At 34.1% G+C, this 17,924-nt stretch overlaps 1 protein-coding gene across 1 annotated transcript in view; it reads left to right on the top strand.

Annotated features, from left to right (window-relative positions):
- The window catches only part of LOC108906965, a 238,826-nt gene that overhangs the window by 213,071 nt on the left and 7,831 nt on the right, over positions 1-17,924 (top strand). Inside the window, exons 7-9 of the mRNA XM_018710424.1 lie at positions 14,437-14,766; positions 14,913-15,122; positions 15,181-15,413. Coding sequence (XP_018565940.1) covers positions 14,437-14,766; positions 14,913-15,122; positions 15,181-15,413 — 773 coding nt within the window. The remainder of the gene's footprint in view (positions 1-14,436; positions 14,767-14,912; positions 15,123-15,180; positions 15,414-17,924) is intronic.

Raw genomic sequence — 17,924 nt, 5'->3', positions numbered from 1 at the left:
AATCTTTTTGTTATAAGGTAGAAAATATAAGAAACGAGCGCGTTGGATTAAGATAATAACATGATGCTGATGTAACTTTTCCTGGAATGTGGCCACAGCTGTGCGTATGACTAATACCAGATAAGATGTTTTAATATAAACAAAGCGGAGGCTTCAGATAAAAAATCGACTAAAAGTACTCATGACTAAAATATTATTTAAAAAAATAAATCCCCTGTCGAATCAACATATATGGGTTGTTTGGTTTTAGCGTTTGCTTTGATACTCTCTTAGATGCATAAAAGTTTTATTTTTTAATGTACACAAACATATTTCTCCGGCTTCATATGAGAACGTGACTATAAAGTAAACAAATTTTGATCATATAGTTATTATCACATAAAATAATATTACGCCGACAATCGAATATTTACGTATAAAATATCAGTTGGGAAAGGTTAGTTTATGCTATTATTAGAGTATGCATATACAGGGTGTCCACCGAAAGGCGTTTTAAATGGATTTTACATTTGAATTATTTGAAAAAATGATAACAGCTATTTTTTATTGTAGAGGTTTTTACCATGAGTACTTTTAGTCGATTTTTATCTGAAGCCTCCACTTTTGTTTATATTAACATCTTATCTGATATTAGTCATACACAGCTGTGTCCACATTTCAGGAAAGTTACATCATCATATTGTTGTTATCTTAAACCCACGCGCGCGCTCTAGTTTCTTATATTTTCTACCTTATAACAAAAAGATTGATACCAAGAGGCCGTCACCGCTGCCGCCGCCGCCCCCCGCAGCCCGCTGCCGGCTTCCAGCATCGTAGGCCGTATCCGGCCGCCTGCTCCCCCCTATGACGCAGGCATCCCGCTGCCTCACCGTACGCCGGCATCGCGCTGCTACCCCCACACGCCGGTACCCCGCTGCCGCCCCACGCGCCTGCACCCCGCTGCCCCCCGCCGCTGCTCATGCATGCACCTGGTGCCGCCTCTGACGTCACGCTCCTCGATGCCGACCTCCTGGTGGTCATTGCCGATGACGGACCCCGGCTTCTTCTTCTGCATTCTGCACCTGCACCCCGCTGCCCCCCGCCGATGCTCATGTACGCACCTGGTGCCGCCTCTGACGTCACGCTCCTCGATGTTGACCTCCTGGTCATTGCCGATGACGGACCCCGGCTTCTTCTTCTGCAATCCAGATCCCCCACCCCCGCACCTCACTGACACTTCTTCAGCGTGACCTTGGAGCTGCTGCTGGAGACCTGGTGCCAGCTCCGGATGGCGGCAGCCTAGTGGTAGCCTGGAGTGACCTTGAAGTGAGTTGGTAGCCCCACTGCTATACTACTATGATACATATTATCTAGAGCAGAGGTCCCCAAACTTTTTTTGTCTCGTACGCGACGTGCCAATTTTTTCTGTTTTGAGTAGACCCCCACTTTTCTAATATTAAATTTTTACAAATTCATGAACTTCAAATGTGTTTTTGATAGCTGATATAGTGCAAGTTTTTATAAGTTACAAGTGTTGCAATCACAACACTGTAGTAAATCGCAAATCTAGTAGATAGAGACATACTGTATAATAGGTACCTAGTTAAGTTAACCCAAGGGCTAGAAACAAGCGATGGTATAATTCACTGAGAAAGAAGCCGTTCTCACGAAGATTGCGTGAAAGGCGGCATTGTAATGTATGTCGGCGTTATTTAAAATAAACAAACTTCTAAAGTTATCATTATTTCACCGGATATTGGGTATTAGTTTTATCATTAACACGACTCATTCGAAATCTGTCAATTTAACAGTTTTAGAAAAGATAACTGTTCCTGGGAATTTTCGGGGCTTTGGAGAAAAAGGTGCAGTTTGCAGAAATGAAAAGTTACGCCTTTTTTTAGTAATGGCCAATGGTATACTTAGATAGTTCACACCCTTTTTTTATGGTAGAAGACAAAAATACTTGAGGGGAAATAAGTTATTGAAAAATTTAATAATTGATTAGTGGGATCGATTCAACCATGTTTTAATATAGGAGGATTTTAGAGAGCTGTAGAATACAGGGCGGGGTTAAAACGTTGGAAAATCGGGAGCTTAGGATTTTGGAAGACAACAGGCAGTCAGTCGTTGCGGGGCTCCGGGAATCGAGAGGTTATTGCGAGGATCTGGGATCCGAAAGTCGTTCAGGACTCAGGGAGTCCAGAGTCGTTGCGGGTCTCCGGGATTCGAGAGAGTGTTGCGAGGATCCGGGATCCGAAAAAGTCGTTCAGGACTCTGGGAGTCCAAAGTCGTTGCGGGGCTCCGGGAATCGAAGTTTATTTTCTAGTGCCAGGCACTAGGCCTTGTTTTGGGCCATATTTTTCGAGTCAGGCAGTCAGAAGTCGGGTTTCGGAACAGTCAGAAGTCGGGTTTCGGGACGATCAGCGGGAATCAAGGCAATAGTCCGGGGACTATAGAGTCACGGGTATCCGACGGTCTAAGTCGGGAGTTAATTACAAGTCGATTGGGATTTATTTTTGGGTTCTTATTTGATTTTTAGTAAAGTTGTGGCGACCGCGACGGAGTGTACAGTGCATGGTGGGTGCCATTCTGTTTCGTGCTTCTCAGTGGATTAACACCAGTTCTCTTTCGGAAGTTTTGGTAAGTGTACCAAGTAGTATTTTTGTTCGTTTTCTTTGTTTTTGTTTGTAGCGTTATCCTAGACAGAGCGGCAGCGATCAGACTGTCACTGTGAACATTACTCAATATATAGTTAGTATTGAATCAAAGTGAGGTTTGATTTCTCACAACCGCCTGACTCATCCCCGCTAATAATAAAGTCCAATCCAGGTGTCAGCCGCTCGACAACCAACCAGGAGAAAGACAGGGCGAAGATACGAGCAGTAGTCTAAAATCGGGAGCCACAACCTTATTGGTGCCCGAGGGGGAATAGTCCTTGGGTAAGCAGCTGCCCGTCGGTTGTAGTATTAGGGTATAGAAATTTGGTCACAGGGTGGAGAGCTAATAGAAAACAAATAAAAAAATACATAATCCTGTGTAATAATAGGTTCCCTTTTTCAGTGTAAGTTGGGTCTTGCACAACACCTACTGCACAATTTTATGAAATACACTTAATATGTAATTGAGTGTAGTAAATAAAATAGTTGTTACTATCAAATATATAATAATTTTTAAACAATTTTATATATAAGAAAATAACTCAAATTTCAATAACAAAAGTATGTATAACAATAATTTATTTATTATATTATATACCAAATAGCCCTTGAAGAGGTTTTAAAAACCCACCTTCCGTCCGCTGTAGTTCATGAGATATCGATTGACTTTTCACTCAATAACCGATATCTCAATGAGAAATAATCGTACTAAATGATCCTGGCATTGATTAAGACAGAAAAAATGTTTTGAGCCCATGTGGTTTTGAAAAAAAAAATTGGAAAATTTTTGCATTGCATTGTTTCTTTTGATTGTGCTGAGATATTGCTCAAAAAAATTTTTCATCTCAAGATTTCAAAACTAGAATCTTCAAGCTTCAGATTTTTTTTTCTATGCGACCATTATTTCTCGAAGTTATAGCTTTTCAAAAATCACTGGGAAATTTTTCTACTCCTTTATTTTTTTTTACTGAACGTATTACAAGAAAGTATTATGATTATTTCTTGTGGGGCTATTTACGAGTAAAAAGCAGAGTTTACGTTGATAGACCGGACACCATCGAGGGCTTAAAAGTGCGCATAAGAGAATAAATTGATCGGATACTACCAGAGGCAATTCAAAATACCACCGATGAATTCGAACATGGACTCACCCATTGCTTGTTAACAGGGGTCACTTTAAACATATTCTTTAAGTCACATAAAATTGTTTAATAAAAATCCTTAAGTTATTGTACTCTTTCGCATTCTTTACATTAAATTGAGTAATACATTTGTCTATTTTTTTTCGCAATTGTCAAAGTAAAGTAGGCCAAATCCTATATCGACGCATTTCCCTTCAAAAGGGCTATCATTTTATGTTTAAAAAATTTAGTAGTGCTATTTAAAAGGAATGTTGATGACGTCATAGGTTTATGAAACATAACGTCAAAAAGGTTTAAGCAACGCGCCAAAACGACAATTCCTATAGAGTATATAGTATATACTAATTGACGTGTTTTAGAGTTATTGTGAAAATGCAACACAAAATAAAATTCGAAATTTTTGCGTTACTTCTGGGACGCACTGTATATAAAACAATCTCTGTAAATAAAACCTCCCTACTTATTTAAAGGACTAAGTTTATGTTTAAGTGTACACACCTTTTTTCTTCCATAAAATTACATTACGTTTTGAATACCGTATCTAATATTACAGCATATTGATGTTACTAGTTTCTCATAGAAATATCAGCTGAAACAATTTAACTGAAAATAACGTCATTCTCATTTGGGAGTGATACTATTTTCGGTTAAAATAATTTGGTTGGCGGATTGTGTATGTGGCATGTCAGCTCAAATTAGTTTGTATTTTATATCTTACGCTGTTACTTGTGCAATAACATGACATTGTTTTGTGTAAATTACATATTTTATTTAATGAAATAAAGTAAAATGCAATTGAGTAAACAAACGTTGATTATCACCTTCGTAGAATACATGACAACTTTTATAAAAGTTCAATGGAAAAATATTTGATAGGCACATAAACATTTTTTATGGATTCTTCACTAACGTTTCCTTTTGTCCCCATTTTTTTTTTCTTTTACAATTTATCAGTGTGATCTTGATGTTGAAGTTATGTTCCATCAACATCTACCATTATATAAAAAATATGGTCCTAGTGGTTGCAATTTTCTGTTTTTAAAGGTCTTGGAAATATTTGAGTTTTCTAGGTGATTTATAACAGTATATATTACACGCTTTGTTTAGATCTCAGGCGGTATATAAAATTGCGATTTACTTTTTCTTCTTTTAAGTATACTGCCACTATACAGGGTATAATCAAATAAGTGCGAAAAATTTAAGGAAATGATTTCTCATTGAAAATTCTTTCATCTATAAAAAAATCTTTGCATCCTCATTTCTAAAGTAAAGCAACTTAGACTGAGTTCTCTTACCAAACGAAACAAGTAAGAAATTGTAATTTTTTGGCTAAGAGATCTAAGATCATTGAAATATTGGAAGTGACACGTGATTTCGGATTAGTAACTCAAGAATTATTGATTTTTTTTTTCTAATTTGCGCACGGCTTTTCTTGAACAGTTAATAAACGAATACAAAAAATTAACGGGTCAAAAAAATTTCCGAAATTTTTCCGTAATTTTTTACAGACTGTATTTAGGTAAAAGAATGGTCGTATAGGGAATTAAGAAAAAGCATTTTTGAAGCTCTAAGATTCTAGTTTTTAGATCTTACTGTCGAATTTTTTTTAGAGCTACGGATGTCATGCAATTCTAAGAAATAGCGCGACAAAAAAATTTTGCAATTTTTTTTTTCTGACGGGCTTGGGAAATTTTTTTCAGCTAAGCCATTGCATGGACCGGATACCTTGTTTATTCAGCTTCAGTTTTTTGTTTTTAATTTTGATACAACTATTTTTCATCGAAATATCGAATTTTTAATGGAAAAGGATCCTTTTGTGTTCAATCATCGATATCTCGGCGACAAATGGTCGTACAGAGAATTGAAGGGCAGTTTCGAAAAATGTAATAAATTTCCTCTAACATGCTGCCGCAACTTTTCGGAACTAATTTTTTTTTCGTCTTTCACACGAATTTTAAAAAACATGAATAAAGGGTAATTTATAGTTTTTTAGAAAATTGACTGGTAAATTAGAAATGTTCACGAAATGACTAATGTTAAGCATGACTTTTATAGTTCGATATATCCATATCCAGAAGAACCCTGTGAAGTTTCATCTCGATCTGTGGAACCATTTCTTTGTTTCAAACAGTCAAACTTTTGAAAAAAATTGAAGGGTCACGTTTTTTGAGCTTAAAAAAATCCATTTGTTTCCAGCACGATTCTGCTTTTCCATCCTATGCTTCTGTTCATCAACTTTTAATTAAATTAAAATTAAAGTTGATGACCCAAACCAGATTTCGACCCCGATTCGTACGTTTTTTTGAGACAAATTTCTAATTAATTTTTGTGCAGTCTGTAATCACTTAAAAAACTGGTTTTAAGTGGAAACAATTGGATTTTGTTTCCTTCAATGTCCGGAAGGTTTTCCAAAAAAACAAAAAAAAAATTCGAAATTTTTTTCTCAAGAGCCTCAAAATTCTTTTTTATTCGCGATACGACCATTTTTCACGTAAATAGTGTAAAAAATCACGGAAAAATTTTGGAAATTCTTTTGACCTTTTAAGTTTTTGCATTAGTTTATTCCTTTATAATATATCTTTGTTAATAAACATATAATACCAGACTGTTGTAATGAATTACTTTATACAGGGTAACTCACTTGCTTCTTATAACTAAAATGTAGGAGACGATAACTGGTGTCAAATATGATTGTGATGTTTGAATATTCAAAGCTTCTAATAGCTATATAGGTAAAACTTTTTTGTAAATCATTTGGAGTCGAAACAGTTCCATTGCAGAAACATATAGATTCCAAGACGAACAATTTTACGTGAATCACTGTCCTTACTGAATGTACCAGACTTATAAAGACTTCTTTAGACATCGTGAGGTTTCGCGAGTAAACTTATTCGTTATGGCGTCTTTCTACGACGCAATATTTCGACAAATCGACCATAAGGCAGTTTATAAGATTAGAACAGTTTTTTTTTATTAAGAACAGTAATTAAATTTTTAATAAAACACATCGATTCTAATTTATAAACAAACATTCAAACCTATTTGAGATACCGAAATGTATTGAAATTGAAAAAGTAACCAGAAATTTTTGTCTAAATAAAGTTTAACGAAATTTGTTCAAATTCGAATAGAAGATAGATATCTTTTCAAAATTTGATTGAATTGAAAAGTTAAATTTTCATCAAAATAATTTCCATGCCCATAGGAATATTATTGTTGTTTATCATACAAGGTATTCTGATTTGTAAGTGTACAAGTCATTAACATAATAAGTAAAAAAACAAATGAAGTTCGAATAGTTTCTGTTAATAATCCATAAGAACACAGCAAAAATAAATATTGCCTCTTAAATAGATGAATACTCGTTTATCAAATATCTGATTTGTATAGTTGATTTTGATTAAATTGAGCTCTAGAAGTAGGCGCTCAATTTATCTTTTAATTGTTTCTGAGCTTAAATTCCCATCGAATTTGGCCCACTCTGTAACATATACACGGTGTTAAAAAAAGAGTGTAAAATAAATAAACATGGGTCCGCAAAGTAACGGTTGTGGAGATATGGACCACTATTCGTTTTTCAAACATTTTATTTTATTAGAAATAAACCGACAAAGGGAGCTTTTAACAAACAAAAAACAAAGTTACAGAAGATGTTCAAAGTGCCCTCCGTCCATTTCCAAGCAGGCACGACATCTTCATCTCAACGATATTCGAACTCTTTCGAAAACACCCTCCTTGGTTTGGATTTCTTGACACTTTTGATTAATCCGTAGCTGCAGCTCTTCCAGGCTATTTACAGGAGTACCATACACTAATGTCCTCAAATATCCCCAAACAAAGAAATCTAGAGGGTTCAGATCAGGCGATCTTGGAGGCCATAAAACAGGTCCGGCCCTTCCTACCCATCTATGTGGAAAAGTTTGGTGTAAATGCTCTCTAACGGCCATGGAAAAATGAGCTGGAGCACCATCATGCTGGAACCACATTTGTTGCCTCTGATTCAAAGGAATGTCTTCCAAAAACTCATACAGTGTGTTCTGCAGAAAGTTGAGGTAAGCAGCGCCTGTTAATCGGTTTGATAAAACAACAGGACCTAGAAACCTGTCACCTACAATACCCATCCAAATGTTTAATGAAAAACGTGCCTGATGTCCAGATTCTATTAGAGCATGAGGATTTTCGTCGGCCCAAATATGCATATTGTGAAAATTAAACACTCCATTTCTTGTGAACCCGGCCTCATCAGTAAAAAGAATGTTTGCAAGAAAACGAGGGTCTTCAGCATCATGACGTAGAAACCAGCGGCAAAAAATCAAACGTGCTTGATGATCATTTATTGGATTTAAGGCCTGTACTCGTTGTACATGGTATGGATAAAACAGTTGCTCGTGAAGGATTCTCCAAACAAGAGGACCACTAATTCCTACCTCGGCTGATATTCTCCGCACACTCGTACCTGGATTCTGCTCTACCAATGCTAGAATTTCTTCTTCTGCTCTAGGAGTGGATACCGACCTTGGTCGTCCGGATAAATGGCACTGTTTGTTCAAAGAACCGGTATCACGCAATCTTTGGTGAATTCTTCCAAACATGCGTTGTGAAGGAATCTGGCGATTTGGATAAGCGTCAACATAAAGACGTCGCGCTTCGGTGGCGTTCCCATTAGCACGACCATACATGAAATGCATGTCTGTTAATTTTGCGTTAGAGTAACCAGCCATAGCGAAAGAAAACTTGTGCATTGAGAACAACTCTCAAATACGTACAGTTTATTTCACTAAACATCAACCAACTATTATAAGAAAATACACAACGTTTTTGCAAAATAAAAAAAGGAGCTAAAAAACATAAAACATTCCATATCTCCGCAACCGTTACTTTGCGGACCCATGTTTATTGCGACTTTTCTGCTTATTTTGGTTCATACTTTTACCTCCTTAAATATTAAATATATTGATGTTAGTAGGATTTATTTTGTGCAACCAGTGTAACTAAGTGTTTGGTGGGTACAGAAAGAGACTACGAGGGATATTTTTCATTATTTATTATTTCTCAAGACATTTCTACATCTTCATTATGTAACGTGGCCGCTGTTGCGAGGGTATAATATCGACAATTTTGTTAAAATATGCCTTTTATCCAGATAACAAATAAGCCGTCGACCGAAACACGCCCTTCGACTGCCGTGGAATGCTTAATTTCGCACCGCCTATTTAGGAGCGAGGTGCGTTGCCCTTGGTACATGTTTATAAAGGCTTTTAATACTATCATAATCGAATTTTAGTTCTTTTTTGCGTAGCGACTAAATGATTTTTATTACATTCATTTTTAAAATAAAAATTCCTCTTTCCCCCTTCCCCTCGCATATTTTTGTTCATTTGCATTTTATTTACCGTTCAAAAAAATTAACAGATACTACTAATACTATTTTTTAACAGAAAATGTATGCAATAGAAGTGACAAAGACAGGGCACCTTAATTGTGGGGCAGTTATCTTCTGTGCACTATTGTACATACCAAAGTTTACCGTTAGGCGTTCATACAGATAATGAGCTCCGGTGCTAATCTGGCAACTTTGCCAGCGCGTATCTGAAGCTCGTGGGCAAGATGAATTTAATCAAGCTGTGAGCAGCTTAGTTCTACAAAACACAGGGTGTTCAGTTTCGCAAAAAATATTGCATTTATGAAAAAATCTCGAAAGATGTTCCATCTATGAAATTCGGACTAGTGACTTAATTAAGTAAAAATAAATTCACATTTTCGAGTTATTTTTTTTATTCTAAATTAGCTTTTCACTTAGTTTAATATATCGAAAATTAATTCGTTCGTTCGTTAGAAAAAAAGTATGTGTTTTTTTATTGTTTAAATATAATTTTAATTACAGTATCACCATCAAAAATAAAAGGAATAAAAAAATATTGGTGCAAACACTTTGAATTTTATTTTCCCAGTTTATTTCCGAAAATAAAATATTTTCTTCTTCAGTTCTTTTTTTATTTTTGATGTATGTATACGGGGTGGTTTATTAACAATTATGCCAACTAAATAAGGTTGCGTTTAGATTGGAGCTGCGATAAACGATAAGAGCAGTGATGAGAGCGGCGCAAATTTAATTTTTATGATATGCCGTTTATAGTGAAGCTTCAACAATAGTGACGATCTCTGCTTTGTAGTAGACGTGAAGTCAGTGAAAAGGAATTGCAAATATTGTAGTATAACAATCCCGGGTTCGATCGAAAAAAATATAAACGTAATTGTGGCCAGAAATATGTGATCGTCATAAGGTATACCTACGTTGTATACATCTATTTTTAAATTGACTGGAAGGCGCTGGCTACTAACTTTGTAGAGGGGATGTATGGTTTAATTATATAAAACAAAAGCAGAGTAAATACACCTAACTTTATTATTTACGTACGACAGTCTTTAAATTAAACATGTGACAAATAGAATAAACAACAAAAACATTAACAACAATTTAACATAAAATGAGAGTGGCCAGGCTCACCTAGAGCTCCTGTGGGGAAAGAGCATGGCATAGAAACCCACGATCGTTGCTCTAACTACCCAAATATGAATACAAAACAACCGCTAACAAAAGGCATAAATTAATATCCTTTGCTAATGATAATTAACGCCCAACTCATTTAATGTGTCACTAAACGTCACCTCACTCGAATTAGACATACACACTTCCAAGTAAAACTGAAGAGGTTTGGTGTTAGTTAGCCGGCAGGGCCGGAAAGTACTGGAGTCCCATACGGGAGGCAATCCAGCTATAGTTGAGATTTCGGAAGATCTGTTTTAGCAATTCTTTTTTTGTATTTAATTATTCTTTTTTTTTTCAGATTCGTGCCTCAAGGGCGAAAATGTTAGTAAATTCAACAAGACTCTTATAGGCGTATGATATAAAGTGAGCACAAGAAACGTTTTATTAATTGTTTTTCGAACAACGTAATCATGATAAAACAAGTTAAATGTGAAACAAAGGAATTGTTATTGCAATATCCGGGCAGTCGCAACAATATATACATATTTTAACATGTAATAAATAATGAGCAATCTTTAATAATAATTGTAACAATTTTACCTTCGAAAAATATATGCCCCTGAGCATAAAACAATGAAGGCTAAACATACACAGAATTATTAGCATGAAACATCTAGAATCATCACAATCATAAGATTATATANTATTTTAACATGTAATAAATAATGAGCAATCTTTAATAATAATTGTAACAATTTTACCTTCGAAAAATATATGCCCCTGAGCATAAAACAATGAAGGCTAAACATACACAGAATTATTAGCATGAAACATCTAGAATCATCACAATCATAAGATTACATAGAATAATTAACAACAAAGTACTTAAAGAATAATTACCTTCTAACTAATACCGGTTAAACACTTTTAATTTTTCACTACTTATATATTTTCACCATACACCGATCGTCTTACTTTTCACTCTGCTCTATCCTCACTTCCATTATCTAGTCTTCCTTCCAGAATTCCCCACCTAAGCGCTTGTTTTTGTGCTTCCTTCCACCAACTGTCAATATTACGTTTTCAGTATTGTGCAACACCCATGTAACAGGTGACGTTGAAGTTGATACGATAAGTATGGTTTTGCATAATATTTTTTTGAAATGAATGATTCTGAAGAAGAAACACTTCTAGCTTCAAGTGCAGTTAAATATGTTATTATTAAAACAGCATATAAAAACGCAAATTCTCTGCACATCTTTTAAATTCAATAAGGTACATATTTTGGAGAATTTCATCCCACAATTTATCCAAAACAAACCTATTGTGGTGATTGTTATTTTTTTGTTCCCACAAAGGGGTCCTAACAGATATTTCACTTATTAAACTGTTGATATCCATGCCGACCACACTTAATGTAAAAGCAAAGAAAATGAATAAAACAATTAGCGCCGCTCTTATTGTTACTCGGCTGCCAAGCGTGTCTCAACGCGTCGCTCCAATATAAACACCTGCATATAAAATAATGAAATAATTTTTTTTGCTTCGCTAGTGTCGCTGCTCTTATCGTTTATAGCAGTTCCAACATAAACGCACCCTAATCCTTCCAAATATGTAGATTAATGTCAGAATAAAATGTTCATCCTTGCAGTATTTTTGGAGATAGCTTGTTAAACCCTTATGGACTACCTGTAAATTTGAAAAGCAACTCATATTTGGAGTTCCTTCAATCTACACTTTTTGACGAATATATAGTGACTGTCACTTAGTCGAAGAACAGAGCGATTTGTCTCATTTTCAAGTGCATAAATTATCAATGATCATCGTTAAATTTTTCGAAGAAACGAATTTCTATGGCCACTTCGAAGTTCACTAGGCTTCCACGTCTGGGGATACTTACATGAAATCTTTTGCATATTATGGTCAAGAACTCGCCCAAGTTATGGCAAAATAGTCAGTTTTGCCAGTTTTATTAAAAACCAATACATTTTTTTAAGTTTCTATTTTATTCCTCTGTCCCTGGCGCGAGCCTCTGGTAAATACGAAAAACTATTTTTTACCATAGAATGTTTCCTAAAGTACCTAAACTTTCTGCCGAATATGATAAAACAATTATTAAACATTAGATATATCTAGGTAATGAGTAAACATAATTTTAATACATTTTATCTAGGTGTTTTAGGTGCAATCATCATATTTTCAACCAAGGATTACCCCATCGGACTATGTCTAATTATTACTAAAACACATTAAAATTGTATTTCTAAAAATAAAGCCTTTATTTTTTTGTAACCCGGAAATGTAGTTTTTCGGACTTTTTTTATTAAAAATGAAATTGTAATCAAATACATCGATATTTCTCAAATATTTAGTGGCATCGAACTTCTAGGAAATTTTAACACACTGTATCTGAAGAGTTTGAAATGTATGTAAAGGTGTTCAGAATCGTTAGCATTTTCGATTTTTCTTTATATTCACAGGGTGGCTTAATACATCTATAGGAACTAAGTATTATTTACTTATGGTAGCACGAAATCATTATTCTTTCCATAGTCTAATTAACTAATCTATGTGTGTTTTATCAGGTGTCCCAAAATTCATGCAAAATATAATTTTTTGGCCATTTGTGCGGCAAAGTGTTACCAACGAAAAAAAAAAGACAGTTTGACGGCTGATAATTCAGGGTTATTAAAAATGGAACGATACACGAAAGAACAACGCGTTTTCATTGTTAAGCAATATTTTTAAAATATTGAAGGTTTAGCAGCTACTGTTCGCAATTTTCGTACAAAATATGGTCGGAATAATAATTTAACTTCATGAGCTGTGCAGAGATTTATTGAAAAATTTAGAGAGACTGAATCGAATAGTCATCTTAAACACTCTGGTCGTCCTTCAACAAGTCATTCGACACAAAACATCGAAGCAGTTCGTGAGAGTGTTGCTGAGAGTCCAGGAATATCAATTCAGCACCGTGGTCAAGAATTGGACATTTCGAGAAGGTCTCTACAGCGTATTCTCTCGAAAGTTTTGTATTGTCATGCTTACAAAGTTCAATTGACTCAATCCTGGTCTTGTAATTTCCCGTTTTGATAATCGGAACAGATGTTGCGATTTAACGCAGTTGGACTTTTTTCTTTGGGTTTTTATTGAAGTCTCAGGTTTATGCCAACAAGCCCATGACTACCCACGCCTTGGAGGAGGAAATTGTGCGCTGTATCAACGGAATACAACAGCATTTATGCAAAACGTCCATGGAATATTTCGACAAAAGAGCGGGTGTATATCAGCAAAACTGTGAAGGCCATTTACCGGATATGCTATTTCATACATAACCCTGTACTGTATACTTTATGAATCAATAAAAAAAATTACAATTTTTAATTAAAAACCTGTATTTTCTATCAAACTCACTTCTTGCGTGAATTTTGGGACACCCTTTATTATCATCTAAAAGTAGATTCTGATATTTTAAATTTTCCACAACCTACCCAACCCCCTCCGCCCCCTTATCAATAAATCAATGGTTCTAGTAATTGTTCATCATGTCTAACCTTTGACGGATCGTAGAACTGTTAAAATTAAGAATCAATCCCAAAATACACTCTGTATACAGCATTTCAAACTTTTTTGCAGAAGGATTTTATTTGCCAACTCTTTAAACACATTTCACTTAAGTTTTGTTTTGATTACTTTTCCTTTGCCTTCTATGAAAAAATTTGCCTTGCGGTTACGCTTTCTTAATAAAACCACTTTATATTTCTCATGACGTTGAGATTTGTTTATCAAAAAAAGTTGATATCCAATAAAAGAAGAAAAATATAAAATTAATATTGTTTTTTTTTCGTGAAAAATAATGTTTAACGTACGGAAATTATTTAAGTGATCATTTGATTTAGTTCAAGATTGATTGCAATATGGTCACAAGAATTGTGATGGATTTTATGAAGAAACTTAGCTTTATTAGTATGCAACTGATGTCCCTGTTTCAGGTTTATTTGCAGATTTTTGACGTATTTGCGTATGCATAGTATACAATTATGTGGATCGCAAAAAAAAAGTTAAACGATACCTACATTTCGAAAATTTCGCGTATACTTAATGATTGATAGTTATTGTGTACACATTGAAGATAATTTTCATATACTAATCAACATAATATTTCCAGATGATAATTCAAAAGGAACATATAGAGGAAAACTTCATGCTAGGTCTGTCAGCGCTAATCGCCGGTGACTTCGTTTTCCTTCCGTCGGACACAAGAATTTGTAAGGCATTCCAACCGGGTAACGCCCAGTGTGTTACTCTCACTTTATTTATGAGAGTCAGATTTTTCCTGCCGAGCTTAAGAGGAATACGCGGATCCCAAGCAAGACACTTGTTATATCTGCAACTCAGGAGATCGATTTTAGAACACCAACTACCTTGCTCTTTTACGCAAATAATAGAACTTAATGGCCTGGCACTTCAAGCTGAATTCGGAGATTATAGTGAAAGGGTAAGCATTTTTTTTGTTATGTATTCCTGATGTTTCTATAATAACTGCAAGAAGTGACCAAAATAAATTTAAATTTCAGAAATCTCTTACCATCTAGATCACTTTGGTTATTCATTTTAAGTCTAAAATTATATACTGAATTCTAGGAACATGGAACAAGGGACTATTTCCTTCTGGAGCATTACGTCCCAGAAACAATGTCGTGTGTAATAGAAGACTCAAAACGATTAAGACAAGAACTTATTAAGGCACACATATCAAAAAAGGGTTTAGATCCAGAAAAGGCTGAACAAGACTTCATTACATTTGCACAATCACTACCGCATTACGGGGGACATTTCTATACGGCTACTTGGGTGAGTTTTTGACAATTTTCTCCATCAAAATCTATATTATCTACTATATATTTATTAGGTATTAAAAGATAATCATAAAGACGTTTGGTTGTACATAAGTTCTCAAGGAATCAATTTATATGAACGTGGTCAAACTACAAGTCATTTTGGGCCTCAATTGTATGAAATGTTCGAATGGAGGAGTATACAGACGTTGTGTTATAGCAAACATTATTTGTGCGTGTTACCGCATAGTAATTTGCATCATGCTTCAAAGTTGAAAAAGTATAAATTAAAGATGGATTATAAAAAGTAGGTATTACATACAAGGTGTCTCAGAAATAATTGCCAAAATTTTAACCACATGTTTAACTCAAACCAGAAATATGAAAAAAGTATAGCTTAGAGGTTTTCGAATCAACTTTTATTAGACAAAAGCCGTTGCTTTTGATAAATTAAATATGTGGTTAAAATTTTGGAACTTATTTCTGGGACATTCTTCATAATTCATAACAATAATAGTAATAATAATAATATAAAATACAAATATTGTTTATATTGGACTAAAATTTGAATTGATTTTTTCTAGCCATTGGATAGCCTTATTCTCTTCCAAGCCCAACGATGAATTTTAGTACTATATCTACTTGTAAAATGTAAAATGTAAAAATGTAAATACTAGCGTATTTACATTTTTTTTTAATTTAAATACTTCATAAATAACAAACAGGAAATAAAAAAAGGTTCAAAGCTTAACAGTATTGCTAACGTTACGCCTCGTTGATGAATCCATGTTATGTACTAGCATGAAATTTGTAAGATGTGTTGGAGTAATGGCATATTTTTTATTTCAGTAATGTTTGTAACTTTATCCAGTCTTGAAGTCTTGAGCCTAATATAAGTTGTGAGTTTCTGTTATCTTTTTTTCTTAATTTATTAAAGGTTCTGAATATGAACTTAGTACTTAAATACTCAATATTCCAAAAAGTTTTTTTGTTGCGGATATTTATGATTATTTTTATTGTTATTACAGAAACTTCCATAAATCCTAAAAAAATGAAAAGTAGCATCTTAGCAAAAGTGTATGTTAGAATAAAAGCTAATATTGTAGATTATGATGAGTTATAGTATCTTAAAATATTGTAATTTTTTTATTTTTTGTTAATTTTGTGAAAGAATTTTAATACGGACTTATAAAAAAATTGCAAGAACCAACACATCCGTAAAGAGAAATAACACTAATGATGACTTTTTCAATTCGAAACATTATTAAACAAGAATAGGTGTATGACACATCATTGAACTTGGAAGAGAAATCGAATATTAATCAAATGTAACTACAGGCAAAGAGAGTGAAATATACAGGGTGCCCAAAAAATAGTTGGCAATCTCTCGGATATGGGTAGGGTTCACCACAAATTGATATATGATTTTTTTTTGAGTTATTAGCTCTTGAAGCTGAGAGTTGGCATTTTTCATTGTATAGTTGATACGATCTCAATTGGAATCGCATAAAAACATTTAACTCATAAATTCTACGGAATCCATAGACGTCCAGAAAAATTTTAGTCTAGATATACTATATTCCGAGCTATATTACCATATAATTACCATACAATTGTCAAGTTTTTTATACTTAAAATCGCATTATAATAAAGCATGTCGTAAAATATCTAAAGATATATAATTATAATCAGGATAATCGCTTAATTTATCTCAAATCATGTTTAAAGTAGGAACTTTATTTTCTTTATATTACATCTGGTAAAATCGTCAATTTAATTTTATATTTTTCCGTTTCCTCTTTGTACCGTGATCAATTTAATTACGCGATAAATTGGCCTTTTTGTATATCTTAGTTAATTCGTTAATCCATTTCCTAACTTTTTTATCACATTGTTCACTATTTTCAATTTTCAAACATTCATATATATAATACGTTGACTTTTTACGTGTAAATTTTTGTTTTTAAACTCTGAGTTTGTTTCGATAATTTCGACAAAAACCGGTTCCACTATTTGGGGATTTTCCCGAGTTATTTCGTTATCCTCCGCTTCAAAGAGTCTCCAGAGAGCCACGCTAAATTACTAGATAATTACATATAACATTTATTTTAATAACTATTACCCTTTACTGGTTACGATATGAACAAATAATAATATCAACTAATAAATAATACGTACATACCCCGCCAAGCAATGCTCAGCACGGCACTGGCAAAGCGGCAAAGCTAAGTGAACCCGTGTACCATACAAAAAATTATTTACGATCTAGTGGACCAATACAGGTTTGCTTTGATGACTAGCGCGACGCCGTCAATTCTACATCAGGCGGATTAGTTTACCAATACCGGACTCGCCGAATTGCTATTCGAATATAAATTACGAGACACACCATGGCCAAAGCATAAGAAGAAATTTCAGGAGAAGTGCATACGGTCCTGTGCTTTAAGATTTACAGGTTCCAATTGACATCGTAACAACTATAGCATTTCTTCTTTCTTATTAAATTTGTATTACTTTTTGGATTAAAGCTATATTATTTGAAGTTATTTCTATTAATGTATTCAATATACTGATAGCTAGGTACTTTAGGTGTCTGGGAGCAAAACACCCTCAGCAGCTTCGACCCTAAAAAAAATTTACGTAAAAAATGCACCGTTTTTAAGATAAATGGGTATGATATACGAGAAATATATTTCCGATATATCTATTAATAGCAATAAAAAGTGGTTCTTTATTTAGCATAATTTTTGTTTTCTTATAATTATTCTTATATGTCAAAAATTATCTTTATCATTAAGCCTGGTTATCTCGAAAATTG

This window comes from Anoplophora glabripennis, unplaced genomic scaffold (genome assembly GCF_000390285.2).
Source record: "Anoplophora glabripennis isolate ALB-LARVAE unplaced genomic scaffold, Agla_2.0 scaffold355, whole genome shotgun sequence".
Classification (NCBI taxonomy): Eukaryota; Metazoa; Arthropoda; class Insecta; order Coleoptera; family Cerambycidae; genus Anoplophora; species Anoplophora glabripennis.
The sequence above is the reverse complement of the archived record's forward strand: the minus strand, read 5'-3'. Positions and strand labels throughout refer to the sequence as shown.